Here is a 22,875-nt window from a genome sequence, read left to right on the forward strand (position 1 = left end):
GATTCAGGGAATCTTCACATAACTGTTATTTTTGGATAAATCTAGTCATATATTCAACTCCCCCATGATGAAAATGGAGAGCTTGTTATATTCTCTGTGACTAGCTGAAATGTTAAGCATTTTACTAATTCCTGTCATTCTGAGCTCTAGTAATTGCATTTTCTGTGTTCATTGGACTGGGAAAAACAGGGAATTCAGCCCCTCCTACCACATCTGTAGTCTTTTCAGAATGATATGCATGAAATCCTAGACCTAGGTATTAGTTATCTTTTTACCTCTTATTTTCAACACAGGTTTCTAATAATTTTCAATAACCAAAAGGTTACCAATTGTTAACTGTGGTTTGTTACTTACTCTTAGGAAAGAATATCAAAGAACACATGATGGCTGAGATTAGATCCAGTCAAGAGGAAATGAAGAATTTACTGGATCCCAAGAGTTGCACTTGATGATCCTTAAGGGTCCCTTCCAACTCAGGATATTCTATGATTCTATGATTCTATGATTCTAAGTTTGTAAGTATACACCAACATCTCAAAACACAATCTCATGGTCCTCTTTCAGTGTCGAAAACTCAAATCAAGGCAATTGCCAGCAGTTTGACATCCCTTAGGGAAAACCTTGGCCATGGGTTTTAAATACAACAACTTCTAGTAGGCAAGCAGCAAATGAAGAGACTAGCTGAAACACACAAAATATCACCTAGAAACACAAACTAGAAGAAAATAACAAATAAGCAACCCAATCTCACCTAAAACAAGACAATTCTTCAGGAGCATTCAGATAAATTTCCTTTTGCTACTAGCACTAACCCTCATAAAACTGCACACACTCAGAAGTGTGTTTCCCTCACCATGCATATATGTTCCTCTCTCCCATCAGCCTGTGAAAGGCCTGAAAGAATAGCTGCCTGTAAATCCTGTTCTATGAAGCAGCATGTAATCAGAATCCCTTTACTATTATTCTGCTATTTGCCTCATGCAGAGTGGTCTAGTGAAGGAAGTGCTCCCATAGGGTACAAATGACAGCTAGGAATGCAGAAGTAATGAGACACTAAGTAGAACTCTTGAAACTAAATCTGCCTAGGTAGAGCTAATTTTTTTCCTAGTAGCTGGTATGGTGCTGTTTTAGATTTAGTATGAGAATAATGGTGATAAAACACCAATGTTTTAGTTGTTGTTGAGCAGTGCTTAGACCAAATCAAGGAATTCTTGGATTTTCATACTGCCCTGCCCATGAGGAGGCAGGGGGTGCACAAGAAGATGGAAGGGGGCAGAATCAAGACAACTGATACAAACTGACCAAAAGGAATTTCCATGACATCATGGCGAACAATAAAATCTTAGGGGAGCTTTCAAAGGGGGTTCTTGATGCTTAGGGACCAGTTGAGCTTTTGTTTTCTGTATTATTTTCTTTCGTTTTTTCTTCCTCCTTATTGTTTCCTACTACACTTTATCTCAGATCATGAGTTTTACATTTCTTTTTCCAGATTCTCTCCCCTGTTTCACCACAGGGGGGAAGTGAGCAAACAGCTGTGTAGTACTTAGCTCTCTGCTGGGTTAAACCACAATACAAGTTAATATTTCATAAAGCTCACATCAAAAGTCCATAAAAAATAATCTAAAAAATCGTGATAAGACTCACAAAAGACTTTTGTACTTTAAATAGCTTATCAAGAGGAGGTATGATATGGCAATAAAATAGGTTTCAGATAGGGCTATAAAATCTTACAAGTGGGAACTCTTGTCCGTTTCAGAGGAGGAGAATCTTCTTGGAGTCCTAGTGATAGGACAAGAGGGAATGGCCTCAAGTAGTACCAAAGGAGTTTCAGGTTGGAAATTAGGAGACACTTCTCAGAAAGAATAGCTAGGCATTGGAACAGGTTGCCCAGAGATGTGGTGGAGTCACTGTCCTTGGGGGTATTTAAGGAAAGATTGGACATGATGCTTAGGGACATGGTTTAGTGGGTGACATTGGTGATAGGGGGGTGGTTGGACCAGAAGATCTTGGAAGTCGCTTTCAGCCTTAATGATTCTATGATTTTTTGATTCTGTTATTTAGAGTAGACATCTAGAAGATGTCTGCTGACATGCTACTACTGGAAATCACTGCTTGCATAGGCAAGACAAAGCTTCTTAGACCTGATTCCCAACTTATTCTGAATCTAAAAGGTCCCTTTCACCACTGAATGTCCTACAATGTTCAGTAAAGGAAACAATAGAAAAAGGCAGATATGGCTCGATATGGCCAACAGAAGCATCCCTAACAATGCACAATAAAAGGCTTCCTTTTCAAGAAAGTAAATTGTCTCCTACTGTGAAATCAGTGGGGCAACCCATTCCTGAAAGTACAGCTGTCTTTCTCTTAGTGACCAAACTTCACTGTGTAGGAGCCATTCATATGTTATCTGTACCAGAGGCATATTAAAGATAACTCCAAGCGCACACATCATGTATGTCCTGCAACCTTTCTTCCTCAGATTACCTGCAGGCATTCCTTAAAGAGAGCCACAACACTAAATCTTATCCAAGGGTGAGATTTCCAAGGGTGATAAAATCTCTTCTGCCAGTCAGTGAAAGGCCTAGTGTGAAGGTCTCAATATTTTTTTAGAGCCCTCTTCCCTGTAGCAGTGTAAAGTCCAATGATACTGAAGGCTGCACGTATCTGCACCATCATACAGCAAGTGAAAGTCAGTCAGCTCAGGAGAGACACAGACGAGGTGAGGTTTCTCTGAAGGTAAGTTACTGCATTTTTGTATATATCCACAGTTATTCTTTAAGAATGTATCACTCTATTGTACTGTCGGCAGGAAAAAATCCCTGAAAATGTAGAGTGTTCTAGGTTACCTTCATTGTTGCTATGGGAAAATAAACAAATAAGTTAGTAGCTTAAAGGGATAGAGTTTTTGTTAATCATAGAAAAGCATGATATATTTAATATATAATATATAGTATATACATTTTTATATATGTAATTATACACATACATATTTCAACTAATAGGATTTCAAGACATTTTGAAATTCAGGTTTGAGAAATGTATTGTTCTGGGGTGAAAAGAAAGACAACCAGCAGTACAAAGAGTTGCTATCATGAGTTGTTTAGCCATGAGAAAAAGTAAGATATGGCAAGTCTTGTCTGCAAAATCAATGAGGGGAACAATTCTTTGCTCCATTTCTCTCAAGAGATTTCTCTCTCCAAGTGCCAGCTCAACTGGTAGAAAAGTTTCACTGGCTCAGGTTGGGTGCTCTGGTTGCTGAAGAAGGAATACTGAGCTTGAAACTGTGTTTCCATAAAGTTTCTTTCAGGTCTTTTTCTCAGCTGTTTGTGGCAATTTCTGTTGCTCTCAGAAGTACTGAGATGGGAAGTATCTTATCTCTGTGATGCTTTTTTCTAGCATGGTAACTTTGGGCATTTATTGCCCTGAGACAGGAGGACTTATGTCTCCAAGCCTGGGACTTAAAGATCCACTGCTAGGGCTGAGGGTCCTTCCACAGGGCTTGAGTCACTCAGAGTTCATAGTTGCACAGGCATGAAGAGAACATGTTGCACAGGGTTATCCTTCCTGGAACAATGTGCAGAGGTTTACACGCTTGAGCAAGCAGACCCACTACCTCACCTGCAGGGGTGCAGTTCATATCTCTACCATGGGGGTCTGGCATCTTTCAGGAGGCCCTTGGTTACTGGAGACTTCCTTACGGGCTTGGCAGTTCTGAGCCAGTGCTTAGTGAGACCTGGGCCCTCGTGTGGCAGCTGCTGGAGAAGAGCAGGGAGAGATGATGAAGGGCATCACCAACACCTCGCAGACACCAGAAATCCAGACAGTTAAGCTAGTGGCACTACACAACCCAGAACAGGATTCCCTTCCAAGGAAGGCATTGCTGTGGAGTTCCCACTTCAAACGCCAATGCTGGCATAAACTGTAGACAAACATTTCAGTACCCAAGGCTGGGGTGATCTACATGTGTGCTATTCAGTTTAGCTTGCATTCTAGAGGAGCTAGTCAGCTCAGCCAAAGGTGTGCGGTGAGGGATGTAGATCACCTTGAAGTAGTCACAGTAGGACTCTGGAGGCTCTTCTTCAGGGTTCATTTTCCACCCTTCAATAAAACCACACTTGTGGGCTGCTGCCCTGTGTCTTATGTGTTTGCTCATATGCACACATTGTACATTTCAATCACTTGTTTTTTAGATCAAGGAAGTTTCTGAATTTGCATCCTCTGGGACTGGATTTCTTTAAAATTTTCCTTCCCATTTGATGCTGTAACTGGGTGAAGTACCATGCTACCTTTACTGTGTAGCAAATGGATGTTACGACAAATAAGTGGTGTATTTTAGGAAATATCTCATGGAAATATCTCATGGAATCTAAGGTTCCTGCCTCCCCTGAAGGTTGCATGGATACCACAAAGTATAATTAACATAATAAACATAATTAACATAATAAACATAATCCTAGGACCCGTTTGACTGTGAGCAGTAGACCACAAAAGATTGGGATCTTCCTGGACATCTCTGCCAAGAAGTTGTCATTTTACAATGTCCACCAGAAAAAAGCTTTGTACACTTTTACCTTTGATAGTGACCACAGACAGGATGTGAAGCTTTTTCCATTCTTCTCAACAGGTTCCACTGCAATAAAGGCTGACACTGAGCCTCTACGAATAGCACAGGGGTTTCATGATGATGAGAAGTGAAGGGATGAAGTGAGAATGCATGGTTAATGTACGACTGAAATCCAGAGCCTGAGGTCCAACTACACTGTGTATGTCACCAAATGAAAACTGAACATTAAGGATGCTTTCACCACTGGTTGCTAATCCTTTTGTGAGCCATTTCTGTGGGAAGACCTGGACCAAGTGGACTTTAGGCCACTAAGCCACTGGGGTAGAGACAACCTTTGAGTATTCTAAGATCCTACGGTAACAAATGAATTCTCAGCCCAGAAATACTAGTAAATACTAATATTCATTAATAAATATTCTTAGTAAGATTGCTGTTGAAATCCTGAATGTTATTATTTCTAGCTGGATTGATAAAATTAACCATGGCACTGGTAATGATTCAGAATGTCGGAACTGGCTCTTTGCTATTTAGATAATTACCTGTGGTGTAAAGACCACACGGAAGCCAGGGTTCTTTAAGGATCCATAACTTCTATTACTTTATTAAGGGCCTAACTTCAACTCCAGCTTTTCTGAGGATGGGCTCCCTTCTTATACCATTAGCTCTACAGCAGTATTTTTCCACTAACTCTTCATTGGTCAACAGCTTTGCCCAGCAACAGCAAACACCCAGCAACTTCCATGTCTTAACAGCTGGAGAACAACCAGTCCGAAACAGCAAGGTGTCTCCTGAATCACCCTCCTTTGTTCCTTCTAAACTCTTTATATTCTTCATGGCCTCATCATTAAGAGTCCGATGCTATCACCAACAATGGGGCTTGTTGGTGATAGCCCCATGTGGCCCCATGGCCACACTCCCACAACTCCACAGAGCTCCTCTCCAGTAGGCCATCCTCCAGCCTGTACTGATACACGCAGTTGTTCCTTCCCAGGTGCAGGACTCTATACTTGCTCTTGTTAAACCTCATTTGTTAACTCTCAGAACACTTGGATGCATCCCATTGGGACCCATGGATTTGTGTGCGTTGAGCCCACTCAGACACTTCTGAACCACACCCTCATCAATGAGGGGGGAGCTCACCACTTCCCAGGCTCTTTCTCCTCCCTCCAGGGTCCAGGAGTCCTTGGGGGGAGGCTTTCAAGCAAAGACCGAAGCAAAGAAGGCATTCAGTGTCTCCGCCTTCCCAGCATCCCCCGTTACCAGGACACCCTCCTTGTTCAGCGGGGGACGCACATTATCCCTAGTCTTCCTTTTACTGTTTACATGCTTAAAAAAAAAAAAAAAAAAAAAAAAAAAAAAAAAAACTTATTATTATCCTTTATCTTGTTTGCAAGCTTCACCTCCAGGTGGGCTTTAGCCTTCCTTGTAACGTCCCTGCAGGCCCTGACAACACTCCTATACTCCTCCCGAGAGGACAGGCCATTTTTCCACATTTCATAGACCTTCCCCTTCCTTTTGACATTGTTGATGAGCTCCTTGCTCATCCACGCAGGTCTCCTGCCCCCCTTCCCCGATTTCCTGCTCTTAGGGATGCACAGATCTTGAGCCTGGAAGAAGTGCTGTTTAAATGTTGCCCAGCTCTCACAAGCACCCTTGCCTTCTAGCAATCTAGCCCATGAGATACCCACAAGTAGGTCCTGGAAGAGGTCGAAGTTGGCTCTTTGAAAACCCAGGGTAGCAATCCTACTTTTTGCCTTACTTCTTCCACCAAGTTCCATCTTGAATTCCACCGTCTCATGGTCGCTGCATCCCAAGCTGCCCCCAACCTTCACATCCCTAACAAGCCCATCCCTTTTGGTAAGAACAAGGTCCAGAAGCACAACCTGCCTCATCGGCTCTTCCACCACTTGTGTCAAAAAATTATCTTCAACACATCGAAGGAACCATTTGTACTGCACATGCCTGGCCGAGATGCTTTTCCAAGAGATGTCTGGATAATTGAAGTCCCCCATGAGAACCAGCACCCGGGATCACGAGGCTACTTCCAGCTGCTTGTAGAAGGCCTTGTCGACTTCCTCCTCCTGATCTGGTGAGCTGTAGTACACCCCCACAACAGTGTCCCCCATACCAGTCCGCCCCTTAATTCTCACCCACAAGCTCTCTACTCGTTTTTAACCCTCCCCCAGGTGGAGCTGGGCACACTCTAATTGCTCCCTCACATAAAGGGCAACTCCTCCCCCATGTTTCCCCAGACTGTCTTTCCTAAAAAAAATATAGTCCTCCATGACAGCGTTCCAGTCATGCGAGCTGTCCCACCACATCACTGTAATTGCAATGAGAGGATAACAACCCATTCACAGGTTGGTCCTTTTCCTCTGCTTTAATGTATATTTCTCATTTCTCAGTTGGTCATTTTTCTAGGCACTGGTGACTTCAAGTAATAAGGCCATGTTTTTTTACCTGGAAACATCTCACGACACTGACGCAATACTCTGATTGACCTTTCAATTATTCACACAAATGTTATTCATGAGAGTTTTAAACTGAACTAAGTATTAGGACTGAGCTACCCTCTTTTTTAACGTTGACGTAACCCCACTCTGAATTAGAGGTGATACTGAGCTTGCAAATTTGGTCATTTAATTCTAGGTGCCTACATTCTCTACTGATTGTAACTGGAATGCGATGTCATTCACTTGCCTGAAGACAGATATCTATTGCCATTTACAAGCCATGTTCTATCTTCCCTCATCTTCAGGTGCTACTCCAGGAGAGAGATTCCCATAAATCTTACGTTCAGACAGCCCCATGGGAAATCAGATTGCATTAGGCTTCCACATTCAGACAGCTGAATCTAACTGTTGCCTGCTGTTCCTTAGGTCAAACTAGCCTAACCAACTGTTAACATATGAGCAATTGCTTCTGAGTTTCATCTCTACCAGTAGTTTTATCACATCCAGTATGTAATCTGTGGATTTCACCTTCATCACTTATTATTACTTCTAAGCAGAATTCCAAAATGGGGTCTTGCATTTCATAGTTCACAATTTGTTTTATATTTGTACTTTTCTGGTTCTGTATAAAATTTGAAATTTGTATCAATACCCTTCCTGGTAAACTGAACAAATGGGTTTATTAGTTAAAAATGTATTTACAATAAATACTGCAATAAATCCATAATGGTTTGTTTTGTTTATATATATATTTTATTCAGGCAGTAATTGCAACATTTGATAGGCTTGGGTTTTTACAAAATTCATTCTTACTGCAAGATGTCTCACTAGAAAGTACTTCGGGGACTATTTATTTCTTGGCCAGGTTTTTAAAAGCTGAAAATTATTTTTTTCTTCCTTTATTCTTTTTCATTCTCTCTTACCGCATTATTAATTTATTAAACTCCTGGCCCTGTGGAAGAGCATCAAAGAGAGGGTAATAGGTTTAAAGTCTTTACAGGACGTACTCCCAACCATTTGCCGTCAGAGCCTGGACTGAAGAATGGGTACAGCTTCCCCGATAAGTTGTAATAGATGTATCCAAGAGAGCTCTTTTCTTCAACATCATAGAATGAAAGTTTTTTACGTTTTTGGTCCAGGAAAACACCCACCACACTGCACTGCTTGCAATTTCTTACATTCTCCTCATTAGTTAAGATGTATTTCCCCTGAGAAAACTGTAGACTAAGTAAGCTCTCCCCTGGGAGAGAATTCACTGTGCCGCTAATAAGTGCATTCCTAATCTCCTCACTCACCACTCCCAGCTCCCACTCTGATTGGTCTCCCACCTCCACTTCCCAGTAATGTTCATTTTCTGAAAAACCCTCAGTAGCTGCCACCATCATTTTGAGGGCATTCTCTTTCTGGACGGAGGACTTCACCCTATTTTTCTCCTCATTAATGCAGAGGCTGGGGTGCTTGTATTTCTGATCCAGAGTGATATTAACTTGAGAGAGGAAAAGAAAAAAAAGAAAAGAAATAAAAAACCAACTAAGTTATTTCTGATTTTCAGAAAAGTAAACAATAATCTCAAAGGAAATGAATACAGAAAAGAAACTGTAAAATAATTAAATATATATATACACCCAGGAATATACAGTGTGGTTTTGTGACACAAAAACTCAATGGGAAAAATAACATCCAGCAGGGCACACCTTTTCTCTGGTTTTACTGTGACTTAATGAAACCATCTGCCTCAGAGTAAGGGGCTCAAGGTCTTTTGGTCAGATTTCCGGCAAACGGCTTTTTGAATAGAATGCAAGACTGAACCTCTTGAAGCTACATAACATTTTAAAAGGTCCTAGTTAGCACAGAAATTATTTGTCCCGACTCATGACACTGAGAACTGTGTAAATGGGGATGCCTACAAAAGCCTATGTGCTCATTTTGACTAACAAGCTTAAAATTTTCTCTAAATTATGATAGCCTGTGAATTTTTCGTAACACAAATGATAGACTCTTGTATGTGCATGAAGGAACATGAGGTTAATGGCAGGCAAGACTTAGCTTACCTGCATTGCTACGAGCTTTCCAGAACTCTGTAAGAAAAGAAAAGAGTGGTTAATTTAAATTACTGCAGAGTGTTAATATGCCAGATTGTGGAGCTGTGTGGTGGTTGAGGTTGCAAGAGAACTCTGGAGACCATCTGGTCCAACACCCCCTGCTCAAAGAGAGGTAGCCAGAGCCATGTTCAGAGGGCTTTTGAATATTTCCAAGGTGGGAGACTCCACAACCTCTCTGAGCAACCTGGTCCAGTGCTCCATTTTGATAAAAAATATTTGATAATATTTAAAATTTGATGAAATTAATTTTCAGATTTCAACTCACCCAGTTCATTCCGTGTTTTCTCTGAAAAATAGAGAAATTTATATTATCCCTATGAAAGGCAAAGCTCTTCTGGAGGGTATCTGCTAATATGAGTATTTCCAATACTACATTGCTAAAGTATGACATGGCTTAGGACTCAGAAGGGGATGCTAGAGTAACTTTGCATGTGTAGAGGTTATCTAAATCCATGCTAGTCACCTGCACTCTATGTAAAGTAAGGAGAAAGAGACTGGTACATCAGGAAGTGTTTCTTCTTTGGTGTTTCAACCACCTATCTCTTGGTGGTATCTCTATCTTCATCTCTCAATAAGAAAGCCAAGAACACTGATTGAGTCTTGATGTCCAGAATTTAAATAACTAGCTAGGTGAGCTGAATTGCTTGTTAGGAGCTGTAGGCATACTTCCACATCCTGTCAGATGACAAACAGGAGCTTTACATGTCCAAGAGTCAAATTGTATATAAATACGTATATATGTTTTATTCCTGTTTTCAGAAGTATGCGTTAGGAAGGACTATCTGTTTTCTGCTCAGCAACAGCAAAAACTGTACCCTTAATTGACTGAAATGAAATTCCCATGGTGTGGAAACAGACACTCCAGAGTCCAAGATTGTGCCAGATAAACACTTTTTTAGGGACAACTATGCCTCAGAGTGTGAAAGAGAGAGTGCAGTGCTGTGACAGATCTCAAACCTGGGGAAGACCTCAGAAATTTGCACAGTTCGGATCTAAAATATTATTTCTGAACATAAATAACTTAAATGATTTTTAAGGATATTTCAAAGTTAACTTATTATCCTTACCAATTTTGTCCATTGCATCTTCAGTTTCTATAAAAAAACAAAATTAAAAGTCCATGAAAAGCTAGGAAGACTAAAACAGGTGAATTATGCTACTATCATACATTATAGAATACTTTATATATAGGATTAATCTGTTCATATAATGCCTCTATTATTCTGCATATGTAAGTTTTCTCTAGTATTAAATAATGTGCTGGATAAATATTCCCAAACTCAAAACATGACAAAATGAACAACAGAAAAAAAAAAGGCAAAAAAAAAAAAAAAGTAGAAACCATCAGGGACTGATTTAGAACAAATAGCTAACAAGGACATTTAGGGTTCAGAGAGCATCTGAAGAGAAGTAGAGCGAAGCCTCTCTCAATAACACCAAGCCTGAGATGATATTCACTCATGTACACAATGTTATCACACAATGCTATCCTTTTTATGGCTCTTAGTTTCACCTGGGGACACACCTTATCACAGCTACTTTTTGAGAACTCTTTTTTCCTTACATCAGATTTTTCTTATTACGTTCTTTTTAATGCTTTGATCAGATGGTTTAGTCATTATTTTGCTTTGAGTTGTAATAATTAAAAAAAAGTTCTACCTAAGTATTTTCTAGCAATGGAAAAAACACTTTCTGTCTCTTTCTGGGTAGATATTTACATATACTCTCTAACTCTATATATAGATATATAGTTATATACCTATAGATAAAAAGAGGGACTGTATGTACACATACAAACATAACACAACTTTTAAATTATATTTTGGTTGTAGTAGGGGAGTTAATCTTTGCAAACAATAACTTCTAAGAGCATTTCCCAATTCAAAATTGCATAAAACACCACTATTTTATTAGAGAGGTCATCTGCAATGCATCTTTCAGGATATGGTTAAAAGAATAATGTGTCATAATAAATGTAGAGTAGAAAAAAAATGTTATTTTACCCTTCTGAAAATTCTTCTGCCTCTCATCTGAAAAGAAAACAAAGCAGAAATAGCAGTAAACTATACATTTCTCAAGAGGAAAACTCACAAAACCTCACTGAGAATTTTGATGTTAAATAATTTGTTCATTTAGGGAAGTGGGTCTTAACATTAAGTTAAGAATAAAATTTAAGGTACACAAGTAGGTTTTCAAAGGAGATGGGATAAATTGTCCTCTGGAGACACCCATCTTCCTCTGTATACTGCAGAAGGAGTCCAGATGATTAGCCTAGTCTAGATATGTAAAATCCATTGTCTAAAAACAGATGGAATTAATGACATCTGGTATTATTATCTTCAACTTAATTGAAAACACTGGGTTTCAAATAGAAGGACATTTTCCGTATGGGCCCTCTCTCATGATACTAGATTTTTTTGAAATATAGAGGATTCTTCTAACCAAGGAATACTCAAAACCAAAATTCAAAAACAGCATGGGAATAAACAAGGAAACCTTGAAGAAAATAGAGAGGCCTGTAGCTTGTGTAGTCTTTCTGTAGCTTGTGTAGTCTTTTAGCTGACAAAATAAGGAAACAGAGAGACAGCGTAACAAAGAGAAATCAAAATACGATCTTACCCAGTCGATAATTGAGATCATCTATATCTGGAAAAAAAAATGTTTAAGTATTAAAACACTAATTTCATTCTATTTTATTTTAAACACCAGCTAAGCACCACACAACCTTTTGTTCATTCCTCACAGTGAGATGGGGGAGAGAACTGAAAATGGGAAAAGTGTAATAACTTGTGGGTTGAGATAATTACAATTTAGTAAGAAAGAAATGAAAAAAAAAAAAAGAGAGAGAGGAAAAAAAAGTGTGATGCAAAATGCAATTGCTCACCACCCACCAACTGAGGCCCAACCAGTCCCTGAGCAATGGCAGCCCACCTTCCCAGCCAACTCCCTCCAGTTTCCCCATGTTCAGCTTGACATCATATGGTATGGAATTTGGCCAGTTTGGGTCAGCTGTCCTGGTTCTGTCCTCTCCCAGCTCCTTGTGCACCCCCAGCCTCCCTGCTGGCAGGGCAGCATGAGAAGCTGAAAGGTCCTTGACTCTGTGCAAGCACTGCTCAGCAACAACTAAAACATCAGTATGTTATTACCACCATTTTCATCAAAAATCCAAAATAGAGCACCGTCCATATCAGCCACTATGAGGAAAAATAACTCCATCCCAGCCAAAACCAGGACACTGTTTCACTGTGTTCTCCATGGCAACAGATAAAATGAAGTGATCTGATCTTTGTAAAAACACCAGATGTTCAACTGCTACAAGACAGCCAGAGATTTTGGCTGCATTATGTTGAGGTGGGAGCAAAAAGATTGCTCAAGAAAATCACCAAAGTAAAATTAAGTTTTTAAGATGACTTAACTAGGGGAGAAGGGGAGGGATAAAATAAATAAAACATCCTTTGATGACCATGGGATTGAACAGCCTTACCACAGGCATCTAAGTGATGGTTCTTGGTACTTATACTGAAACAATTGAACCATGTTCAGATAATGTTAAATATGGTTTTATAAAAGGTATAACTGATGTTTCTCCACGGTACCTTAAGGAGTACTAAAACAGTCTCAAAAATTTGCTGACTTTACTACATCTCTGGCACAATTTGCATGCCCGCCACACTTGCTCTTAAGAGCAAAAACAATCTTCTTGCTCTACATTTGTACAATGAAGTCCTAGTAAAAAAGCTCGTAGGTTTTTCATAAAGAGATCTGAAAAGTAATTTATTTTTGAGTCTCTAAAGCTTAAACCTTTCCTTACTAGTTGAAATTCATCATGAAACATAATCCCAAATTGATTTGTCTGAATTAACTGACCAAATAATTTGCAAGCTCAAAGACTGACCGAAAATACTTATCAGATCAAACTTCAACGAATTAATCATTGTCCTTGCAGTAGGCATCAACTATCTTTAAATGTACAATGTGAAAGCTAATTTAATGATTTCTAAATTTTACTTTGCAAAAGCAATACAGCTACTAATGTTTCCTGAGCTCAGCCTTTATCTGTTTATAAAGGATCAGAGAGATTTTTATAGGTACAAATCACAGATAAAAAAGCTGTTACACTTACCTTGTTGAATGTCTTTTTGTGCATTTACTGTGAACAGAGAGAAATATGTTTGAATCCTAAAAATAATTCAAGCACTAAACATTCAGTTTTAAAGACTACACAGAAGTGATTAAACCACAACAATTTGCATGTATATTTGTATGTATGTATTTGCATGCATATTTGTACATATACATAAATTGTTGGTTGTATCTGAATGCTAGGGAATAGCCTTCAAAAATAAATTATTTTTCATAGACACATTTAAACAACTTCAGTAGTGTCATTGACTGGAACAAAAACAATAACCTTGTTTCCTCAAGTTAAGCCTGTTTCTTGCGATATTTGAAACAAAAATAGTAGAGATCAAGGGCAAAACAGATTTTGACATCTAACCTTGTTTTCTCTGCTGTTTCAAACTCATGGCAATTCAGGGACCAGCAGCTAATGACACTTTTTGCAGTCACAAAAGAGCTGAGCTTGGAAGGGGACCTCTGGAGGCCACCTAGTCCACCCAACCTGTTCAAACAAATTTGGCCCAGGGCTGTGTCCAACTGCATTTTGAATGTTTCCAAGGAAGGAGATTCCACAACCTCTATGGGTTCCAGTATTCATACACCATCACAATAAAAAGGCTTTTTTTGGTTGTTCTCTGATGTCAGCATATACTGAGTTTTATTTCACAAGCCATACTAACTTACCATCTGAAAACTGGCAAAATGGATTAAAAATATTTCAGCAAGGACTAAATACAAATTTTATTAGAAGTTTCTGTAGACATATTCCCAATTTTAAACATCCAAAACATTTTTGTTTGTATGTAGTTTTCTAAGTTTAGTTTCTGGGTGGCAGAAAAACCCTTAAGTATGGCAGAGGAGTATTTTCTTTTCTCTGGAGTTACGATTAATATAAAACAGCCACTGGATTTATTCTTATTCTCTTCTGTAACTCAGAAGTATTAAAAAACAAAAACAGCTTTAGGAATACAGGTAATTAGCCCCATTGTTTATACCGCTGGCCAACTCTATACTGCTGTATGTATCAAGGTGTTCATGATGAAATGCAGCATTAACATTACTTACATGCACGAGTTGTAGCCTTATTGTTCACTGAGAGAGAGAGAAGGGGGAGGGAGGGAGAAAGAAAATGTTATCTAGCTTTCTTCCTTGCTTACTTCTATGTTTTCAAATGAAACTTTTCATATTCTATAGTTGTCATGGGTACTGTTTGGTAAATCCACAAATTATCTTCAAAATATCTCGATTTACATATATTTTCCATTACAATCATGAGAAATCACACATAATTTAATGAATAAAACTAGTGATATTGAAAGAAAAATATCAGACTTCGCAAACTTCCTTGGCAACAGATTTATGTTGTAGAACTGTCCTAGAAACAGCATATAAAGCAATAAAATGACTTGCAAATAAATGAAGCCAGTGGATACATTTGGGTACACTAATATATTTTTGTGAGTGTTGCTTTATTTCAGTAATGAGATTAAGTTGAAACAATGATTTCACTACAGTAATGTGTTGATTCATATTGTCAAATGTAATTGTATAGATTTATAGCCCAAGATGTTGGAGTAGTTAACAGTTGCTTAAAAATGAATATGTAAGGTAATCAAAAACACATTAAAAAGTCATGGCTGAAAAATCACAAGTGTGATTGCTCATAATGCTGTTTACTCCCCAGAGAACTCTGGACATGGTGACAGTCTTTCAACCAGATTGTACTAAGCATTCATCACTTTAAGAGTAGAACTTACCTCTGAGTTTATAAAATGCAGCAACAACAAGGAATACACTCAGGAGTAGAATTACAACAAAAGCTGCCATCCAAGGGGAGGTGGCAGGAAAGAAGACATCTGCAAATTATTTAAGGTGATCAGTTATCATTTTATTCGCATAACTGACTATTAGCATTCTATCAGATTCATATGGGTAAGGAACATTGTCTGTAAAGCACTAGGAAGAGCAGTAGCTATCTCTGTTCGTCTTTGATGCCTGGTTTCAATAGGCTAGTGACCAGTTTCAACTAGGCAGAACATCAGCATGAGCCTGGAAACAACCTCAAGTGCATCAGAATCCAGAACAATAAATGTTTATGGCTTTGCCTCCTGTCTTATCAAAATAAAAGTTCAAGAGCAAATCTCTGTGAGATCTCAACACCTTTCAGAAGTTGTATCCTTAGGCTCAAATGAACGATGCTAAAGATATAGTTGATAGTTACTTGTGCTATAAATGTATAGCTGTCTGTTGTGACCACATTTTCACTTTACTGGAAAGCACAGTAGAAAAATTACTAGGATTAGCCTTCTTCCAAAGAAACTAGTCAACCATCTGTCAACAACTGGCAATTTACTATTGGAACTTCACATACTACAGTCTGAATAATTTTTGGAGTAGCCTATTTACTCTACTGAACGTAAAAAAGTAACTTTATACTCTGATTGTATGCCTAAAGTGAAACAATATGAATTTGGATCTATGCTTCATTCCTAGACACCTGTAGGAACAGTTCACCAGGACTTTTTTATCCCTGGGTTATTTTATTGTGTTAGCAAAGATTTGACCAAACCACTGCATTAGGTATTATATTAATAGAATAATAAAGGGAAGAAAATAGAGAGGGAGAGGAAGGGAACTGTATCCTCCTCCATCCCTGTAAGGGAGACCAGGTATCACCTGATCACAAGAGTTCATTTCCACCAGGCATGATCACACCCATGGAAGGGTATTTTCTTTAATATTTTTACAAAGTTTCCCACTGACCTACAGAAGCTTATAGCTGTTCAGTTTTGTTGAATATATATTTATACATAAATTACAGAAGAAAACTTCTGTGAAACTGATAATTCTGTTCCACTGGAAATTTGTTTTTCTGGAGCAATCTGGTCTATACACATTAGTTCACTATCTTCTCTCCCAAGCCAGAAGCTCATTCTCACCTGCAATGACAACTGAAGATTCTGTTGATGTTTTCAGCAGTTTATCTATTATTTTGCAGGACACAGAGTTTCCAGATCCTGGTTTCAAAATGATGGAGCTGCTGACATTAGCAGTGCTGGTGCCAGTAGTGAGAGGAGTTCCAGTGATATTATCTCCTCTACTGTCTGTCCACAACATCTGAACTTGAGAAAACAACCTTTCAGAGAAACATTTGAGTCGAATACCATCATCCTCGTAATCATCCACAACAAGCAAGGGATCGTGGCCAGCACCTACAGAAGAGACAGATGAACAGGTGAGCCACACACAGCAATCTCAGTGGTTCTACAGGGTAAGGGGAAGAAGACTGTGAGAAGTTTTGCATTTATAATGCCCTAACAGCACTTTCTCCACTGAAGATGCAGCCTTTATCAGATAACATCAGCATGTACTCCCACAGCTCTGATCAGAAGCAGCAGACAGATTGTAAAGCACAAGTCTGAGGATTAAAAAAAATAAAATAAAATAAAATAAAATAAAATAAAATAAAATAAAATAAAATAAAATAAAATAAAATAAAATAAAATAAAATAAAATAAAATAAAATAAAATAAAAAAACATGGATGCCTTTGAAGCACAAGTCATTAAAAGCAGTCCCTATTTTAAATGACCAGCAACAAGCACAGCCATGCAACTGCCAGTCAAAATTACCTTGACACCTCCGTTCCCAGTACTGACAACACTAGGTTATCTGAGTATGTTCATCTCATCAAATCGTAGCCATCTAAAAGATACGTACCTCATGGACGCAATTATCTTATAGAGAAAATGTGGAGAAACAGAACTTACTACACAGTGTTTCATTCCTTTGGAAGATGGTAACGTAAGATCTGTTATACTTTTTGAGCTCCTGTCTTCTCCTATTCACTGTACAGGTACCTTAGATAAAACTGAGCTCTCAGATGCTCAGTTTTAATGCCTGCACTTGAGCACACTGAATTCTAGAATTCGCACCTGTGCTCCCTGAAATCCAAAGAAATCATCTAAATCTGGACCTCCTGGAGAGGAGAAGACAGTCATAGGAGGCATCCATTCAAATGTATTCATAGTCTCTTAAACAAATTTAGTACAGAGTGAAATTATTACAGAGCTCAATTACCTTCAATGGGCTGGTGTGTAGATACCAACACCAAGATGAAGATGACTGCCGTCAGCTGGACTGAAAGCCCCATGCCTATACGGTAGGAAAAAAAAATCTGTTTGAAGGTAAAATAAAGGATGTGGGGGTCTGCATAGATGAATTACATCATCCCCAAATTCACTCTTTCACTCTAAGATCTTGTCGACTGCTCACGTACACTACCTACATGCTTAACCGCAACCCAAGTGAAGCAGTGGCCAGAGCAATCCTATGACTGCTCCTGTGAGCTGCACGGAGACGCTCCAATGCTGATAGCAGTTGATGATTATGAACTGAGCAGTTCCTGAGCCAGATAGACATGTGTCTCATTAGTCATACTAGTAAAAGGACTTGGGATGACTCTTTTGAGTTAAGGACGAAGACAATATTGGTACAAAACAGAACACAAAATCTGCCATATTTGGATATGTAAAGCTATGTTATGGACACTGAAAAGTCTTTTTTTTTTTCGTGCCAACTAATCTCTGCAATCCCAAATTGAGTTTGATGCAGTGCTGTTGATCTGTGGCTCCCTCTTGTGATTCTTGTGGTTGCTATTGAAACTAAAACTTGAAAATGAAGTCAACAGTTTTTCAAGACATTCAAATTTCAAGCCCAGCATCTTTTTGTTTGTTTGTTTTTAGGGGCCATCCCTAATTACAGATTTCCATAAATATCCCTGACAAAGTATAATCTAAAACACATGAATAAATACACTCTTTAAATAAAAAGGCATATTGGGATTGGTATTTTCTAAATTAAATATTTCACTTTGGAAACAATATAACCATATTTTCCTTAGATATTTTAAATGAAACTGTTTAAATAAATATTTTTAAGTAAATTAACCATGAATTTAAAGCAGAAATTTCCAATATTTATATAACCAAACCCTCTCTTGCTTTCTGTATGTATAGATAGATATAAAACTATAAATAAATATAATTAGAATAAATGTAACTCTGTATATATAGTCAAATAAGAATGTTTCACTTTGGAAACAGTAAAAATTAACTTTTAAAAAATCACAATTTAAAAAAAGAGAGAAGGGAGGAAGGGATGAAGGGAAGGATGGAGGGAGGGAAAAGATAGATCTTCCTTTAACCTCGTAAAACAAACAATGCTCTCCTTTGAACACCACCATATTTCTTGGTAGGTTATGTGTTTTCTTCTCCCTTCCCCACCACATGCACTATCTATATATATTTTGTTCTTTGTTTTGTTTTTTTTGCTTGTTTGATTGCAATGTGAAATGGAACTTCTCATTACGTTTGGCCCATCCATACTTCTCTGAGCATTTTCAGCATTTCCTCTGGTTATAATGACTAAGACAACTAATCACTTAACACACAGTAAGGTCACTTTCACAGGAGAAAAAATCCATATACCATGACTGAGAGATGCCTATTTTTCTTCACTGACTGTAAAAAGAGAGCAGGAAACTAAATTATATATAACATATAGTATAAGTTCTACTTTTTATACTTTTTGAGGAGCATTGTAGTCTATTCCTAAAGCCATTAAGAATGTGGGACACTGACAAATTTATGATTGGCTTTATGAACTTTTTTTTTTTAACCTTTTAAAAAATTACTTATTTTTTATTTATTTTTTGGCCCTTTACACATTTTAAGGTCTTCCTTTCCTGGCAAGGTACCTAGAGAAAAGTTTTCACTTTTTTTAATCATAGCTAAGATTCTGTTGGAAATACAAGAACTGAGATGCCTGGGATTTGAGGAAACAGGAAAGGAAAAAGCATAATATATTGAAAGGAAAGAAAAAAAGGAAAACAAACAAATGGGATCAAAAAATTAAAGTGTCTGCAGTCTGACTGCATTTGTTGTGCCATTGTCATTGTAAAGATAGCAATGAACACTCTGAAAATGAAGAAAAACACTGCACACTGAGTGCACCAGCTACAAGCAGGAGCAAAGGGCAAAGAGTATTATGAACATCAAAAATGAAAGTAATGCCTTATACCTAAGAAAGAAGACAAAATGGCGGAGTGAGTTAAGGGATCTGCTCCCATTTCATGCTATTAATGCATAATCTCATCTGGGTCTTACCAAAAGGATTGTACATCCACATCTCACTTCAAGAGTGTGGATTTCCCTCTGCTAAATCTGATCTTATTTGAGCCTGAAGCCAAATCTAAAAGAAAGTATGGCTTCAAGACACGTAGATATGATAGTATGTTTGAAGTTTTTACCGTCTCTTGCAAGCAGCAGCTCACCATTCAGAAATACATACAAAACAGAGTTCAGCAGTTCCCAGACATAATCCCAAGAAATCTTTCAAGACAATACCTGAAATATCTACCAATCAACACAACTCAATGCAACACAACACGACAACTGCAAGAAACAGAGAGCTAAGAAAATATTCAGAAGTCCTCCCTACATAAGCAGCTAAAGAAACCACCGTATTTGTTAATGAGAAATACAAACCTGCATTTCCACAAATGCAGCTGTACCCTAAAGAAATCTGCATGCAGGTGCTTACATTTGTTGACGATACTCAGAAGGTTGCTGGTACCTTTGGACCCTGACAGCAACAGCTTTCCTGACCATAAAACTAATTCATTTATTTCCATAAGTTACCCATTAACCTTTGCAATGCAACAGTAAAATAAGGGAGGGGATGAAAAAGGAAAAAAAAAATGGGGTTGTGAGTGGGGTTGGGGATTTATACTGCTATTTGGGGTCAAATACTCTACGGTAGGTAAAAAGAAGTGTAAAGTGCCCTCAGAAAACTTCAGACAATGGAAGCTTTCTATAATGTTGTGGAAAATGAATCCAAGTAACTACTAGGGTTGGCCATTATTGGCCAGTTTATACTGACTGGACAGTAGTTTCCCGGATCCTCCTTCTTGCCCTTCTTGAAGACCGGAGTGACATTGGCTATCCTCCAGTCTTCAGGACTTCTCTCCTGTTCTCCAGGACCTTTCAAAGATGATAGAGAGCAGTTCAGCGATCACCTCCGCTAACTCCCTCAGCACATGTGGATGCATCCCATTCGGACCTACAGATTTCTGTGCGTTGAACCCACTCAGACACTCCTGAACCATTCGCTCGTCAAACAGGTGGGAGATCTCCACTTCCCAGACTCTTTCTCCTCCTTCCAGGGTCCAGGAGTCCCAGGGGGGCAAGTCTTTGAAAGAAAGACCGAAGCAAAGAAGGCATTCAGTGTCTCTGCCTTCTCAGCATCCCCCGTTACCAGGACACCCCCCTCGTTCAGCAGGGGACCCACGTTATCTCTAGTCTTCCTTGTACTGTTTACATACTTAAAAAAACCCTTCTTATTATTCTTTTGAATAATTTTGAAGTCCCCCATGAGAACCAGTGCCCAGGATCACGAGGCTACTTCCAGCTGCTTGCAGGAGGCGTTGTTGTGACCCCGAGTACACCCGCACAACAGTGTCACCCATACCAGCCGGCCCCTTAATTCTCTTTCCTCTCGTGGGCAGTCAAGCCCTCTGTCCTGCAGGTGAGCAACTGGATCAGCTACTGCCCCTTGCAGGGACTTTGGAGGGAGCTGCCGGGCCTCAGTATGGGCAGGCTTACACCTCCTCAAAAGACTCTCCATCTCCCTCAGAGTCTCCCAGGAGCCTCCCAGGCTGCCAATTTCTCGCTTCAGCCTGGCCATCTTCTCAAGCAGTTCCTTGAGAAGGGCACACCTGCACCCACAACAGCCCCCCAGGGGGGCCTCCAGATTCCAGAGCTCCCCACAGTCTCCAGCCTGGACTGCCACATCACCCCTCAGGGGATCCACCTGGGTGCCCACAGGAGCCCAGAGAGGCCGTGTCCCCTCAGTTTGGGTTGCCGCATCAGCCCGACTGCTGCGACAGGTGCCCACCATGGCGAATTATAAGTTATAAAAGGTAGAGTTCCCAGAGGAGAGGAGAGGAAGAGAAAGGGGTGTGTGAAAGGGACGAGAGGATCCTCCCCGCACTCCTCCCTGCCCCGTGTAAGCTGCCTGCGCTAACTGCCAAAGTCCGTCCTGTTGGCGCGTCCTGTTGGCGAGGTCCCGTTTAAAATGTTATTTCGTTATTTCTATGCACTAAAAAAATCCCTTCAGTGAAAACATGTGGAGTAGGACTTTTAGCAAGTAAAAAGACATGGTGACAGAAAGTCAAACAGAATAAACTCATTCTGTTGTGTCTGATGAAACACTTCATGAAACGACAGTGTTATCCCACAAGAGGGAGTTGAAACCTCAGTTGAGCTACTTTGAGTTTGCTGTGAACCAAAAGGCAAGCTATATTCCTTCTACCGATACTTCTCCTTTTTGTGGATTTGGAAACCAAGAGCCTCCTTTTCCTCCTACAGACCACTGGAAGCATTTGGATTATTTGACCAAAAAAAAAAAAACAACAAACAAACAAACAAACCATGCTAGAAAGTACATTTTCCCCAGAGATACTCGGTTCCCTTTCTCTGTCTGGATGTAGAAATTAAGAATACTCTTTCCTGACTCAGCCACTACCAACTGGACGTTCCTGACGACCGAGATAATAAATTCTGCTGTCTATTAAGCATGAATTTTTATAGTGTTCTTTTGGTTTTGATCAAAAGTGCATTTGGAATTATATTACTGGCTGCCTTCAAAAACCCTTAGTACCAAAAATTATGACAATGTGTCAAAATTACAATGTCATTACATCTCTTACCATTAATTCTTTTTTAATGCTACAATACATATACATGTGTAAATGTGCTGAAAAGGGAATTTGGAAAAATTAGTTGTATCTGGACATCTGCCAAAAGACAAGCTCAAACACCTCCGTGTCTCTGCCAAGAGGCTGCTCAGAAGAAAAACACTCTGACAGGATTTGGAAACTTGGGTCTGTAGCCCCTTGTCCACGGGTTTCTGCCTTGGTAATTCCAGGCTGTGCTGGGCTATTCACAAGCAGGATATCTGCAAGAAGATCTGGTTTGTGTCACAAGGCAGATAGCCCTTGCACGGGAAATTGAGCTTGAATGAGTAACCTAGGAGCTTCTGGCTTTTCAGCTGGTAGGAGCTCTTTAGCTTCTTTCCAGTGCAAACCTTTTATTTGAAGTACTCCATTAATTTTGCATGCAAGATCAGCTCCAGGGCAGATGTGTTCTGTAGCATCGAGAACACGAGCAGCCAGGAGCACGGCAAACAGGGCAGGTAGTCAGGACGTGGCACAAGAGTTCACGTAGGCAGGGCGAGCAGGGTCAGTCATATCTGTGTTCTGGGAAGGACCTTCTACTGAAGAAATGGTGTCTGTCTGGCGAGCCTGCCGGTCTTCAGCTGAAACCCAGATGGTGGGGCCACAGCCTCCCCGGCAGATGCCTCCACTCAAACAGACCTCCTGAGGACTGAAAGAGCAGCCAGGTGAATGACTGGCTGAGAGGCTGGTGCTGTGCCTAATGTTTTTGGTTCTATGACCTTGGACGCACGTTTGAGGGACCAGGCATGCTGATGCCAGATGGGGCACAGCTGTCCAGGTGGGGCAAGAGTGTTGAGGGAAGTAAGCTGGTTGGGCTTATCGGGAGGGCTTTAAACTAGAT

At 39.5% G+C, this 22,875-nt stretch overlaps 1 protein-coding gene and 1 long non-coding RNA gene across 2 annotated transcripts; both read right to left on the minus strand.

The window, feature by feature from the left end:
- Window positions 1–2,906: 2,906 nt before the first annotated feature.
- On the minus strand, window positions 2,907–5,924 carry LOC310888279. Its single transcript, XR_014575874.1, has 2 exons — window positions 4,572–5,924; window positions 2,907–3,752 (listed from the first exon to the last, which is right to left on the minus strand). It is a non-coding gene; the product is annotated as an uncharacterized lncRNA (long non-coding RNA).
- Window positions 5,925–7,747: 1,823 nt separating this feature from the next.
- On the minus strand, window positions 7,748–19,880 carry LOC310888278 (butyrophilin subfamily 3 member A3-like). The gene is made up of 12 exons (XM_083814870.1): window positions 19,786–19,880; window positions 17,318–17,392; window positions 16,178–16,450; window positions 14,996–15,094; window positions 14,304–14,330; window positions 13,243–13,269; window positions 11,739–11,765; window positions 11,123–11,149; window positions 10,187–10,213; window positions 9,385–9,405; window positions 9,069–9,095; window positions 7,748–8,503 (listed from the first exon to the last, which is right to left on the minus strand). Exons 1-12 carry the CDS (start codon window positions 19,826–19,828, stop codon window positions 7,983–7,985), a joined length of 1,194 nt encoding a protein of 397 aa, XP_083670996.1. The 5' UTR covers window positions 19,829–19,880; the 3' UTR covers window positions 7,748–7,982.
- Window positions 19,881–22,875: the final 2,995 nt, after the last annotated feature.

Source organism: Anser anser (assembly GCF_964211835.1).
Source record: "Anser anser genome assembly, chromosome: 32".
Lineage (NCBI taxonomy): Eukaryota > Metazoa > Chordata > Aves > Anseriformes > Anatidae > Anser > Anser anser.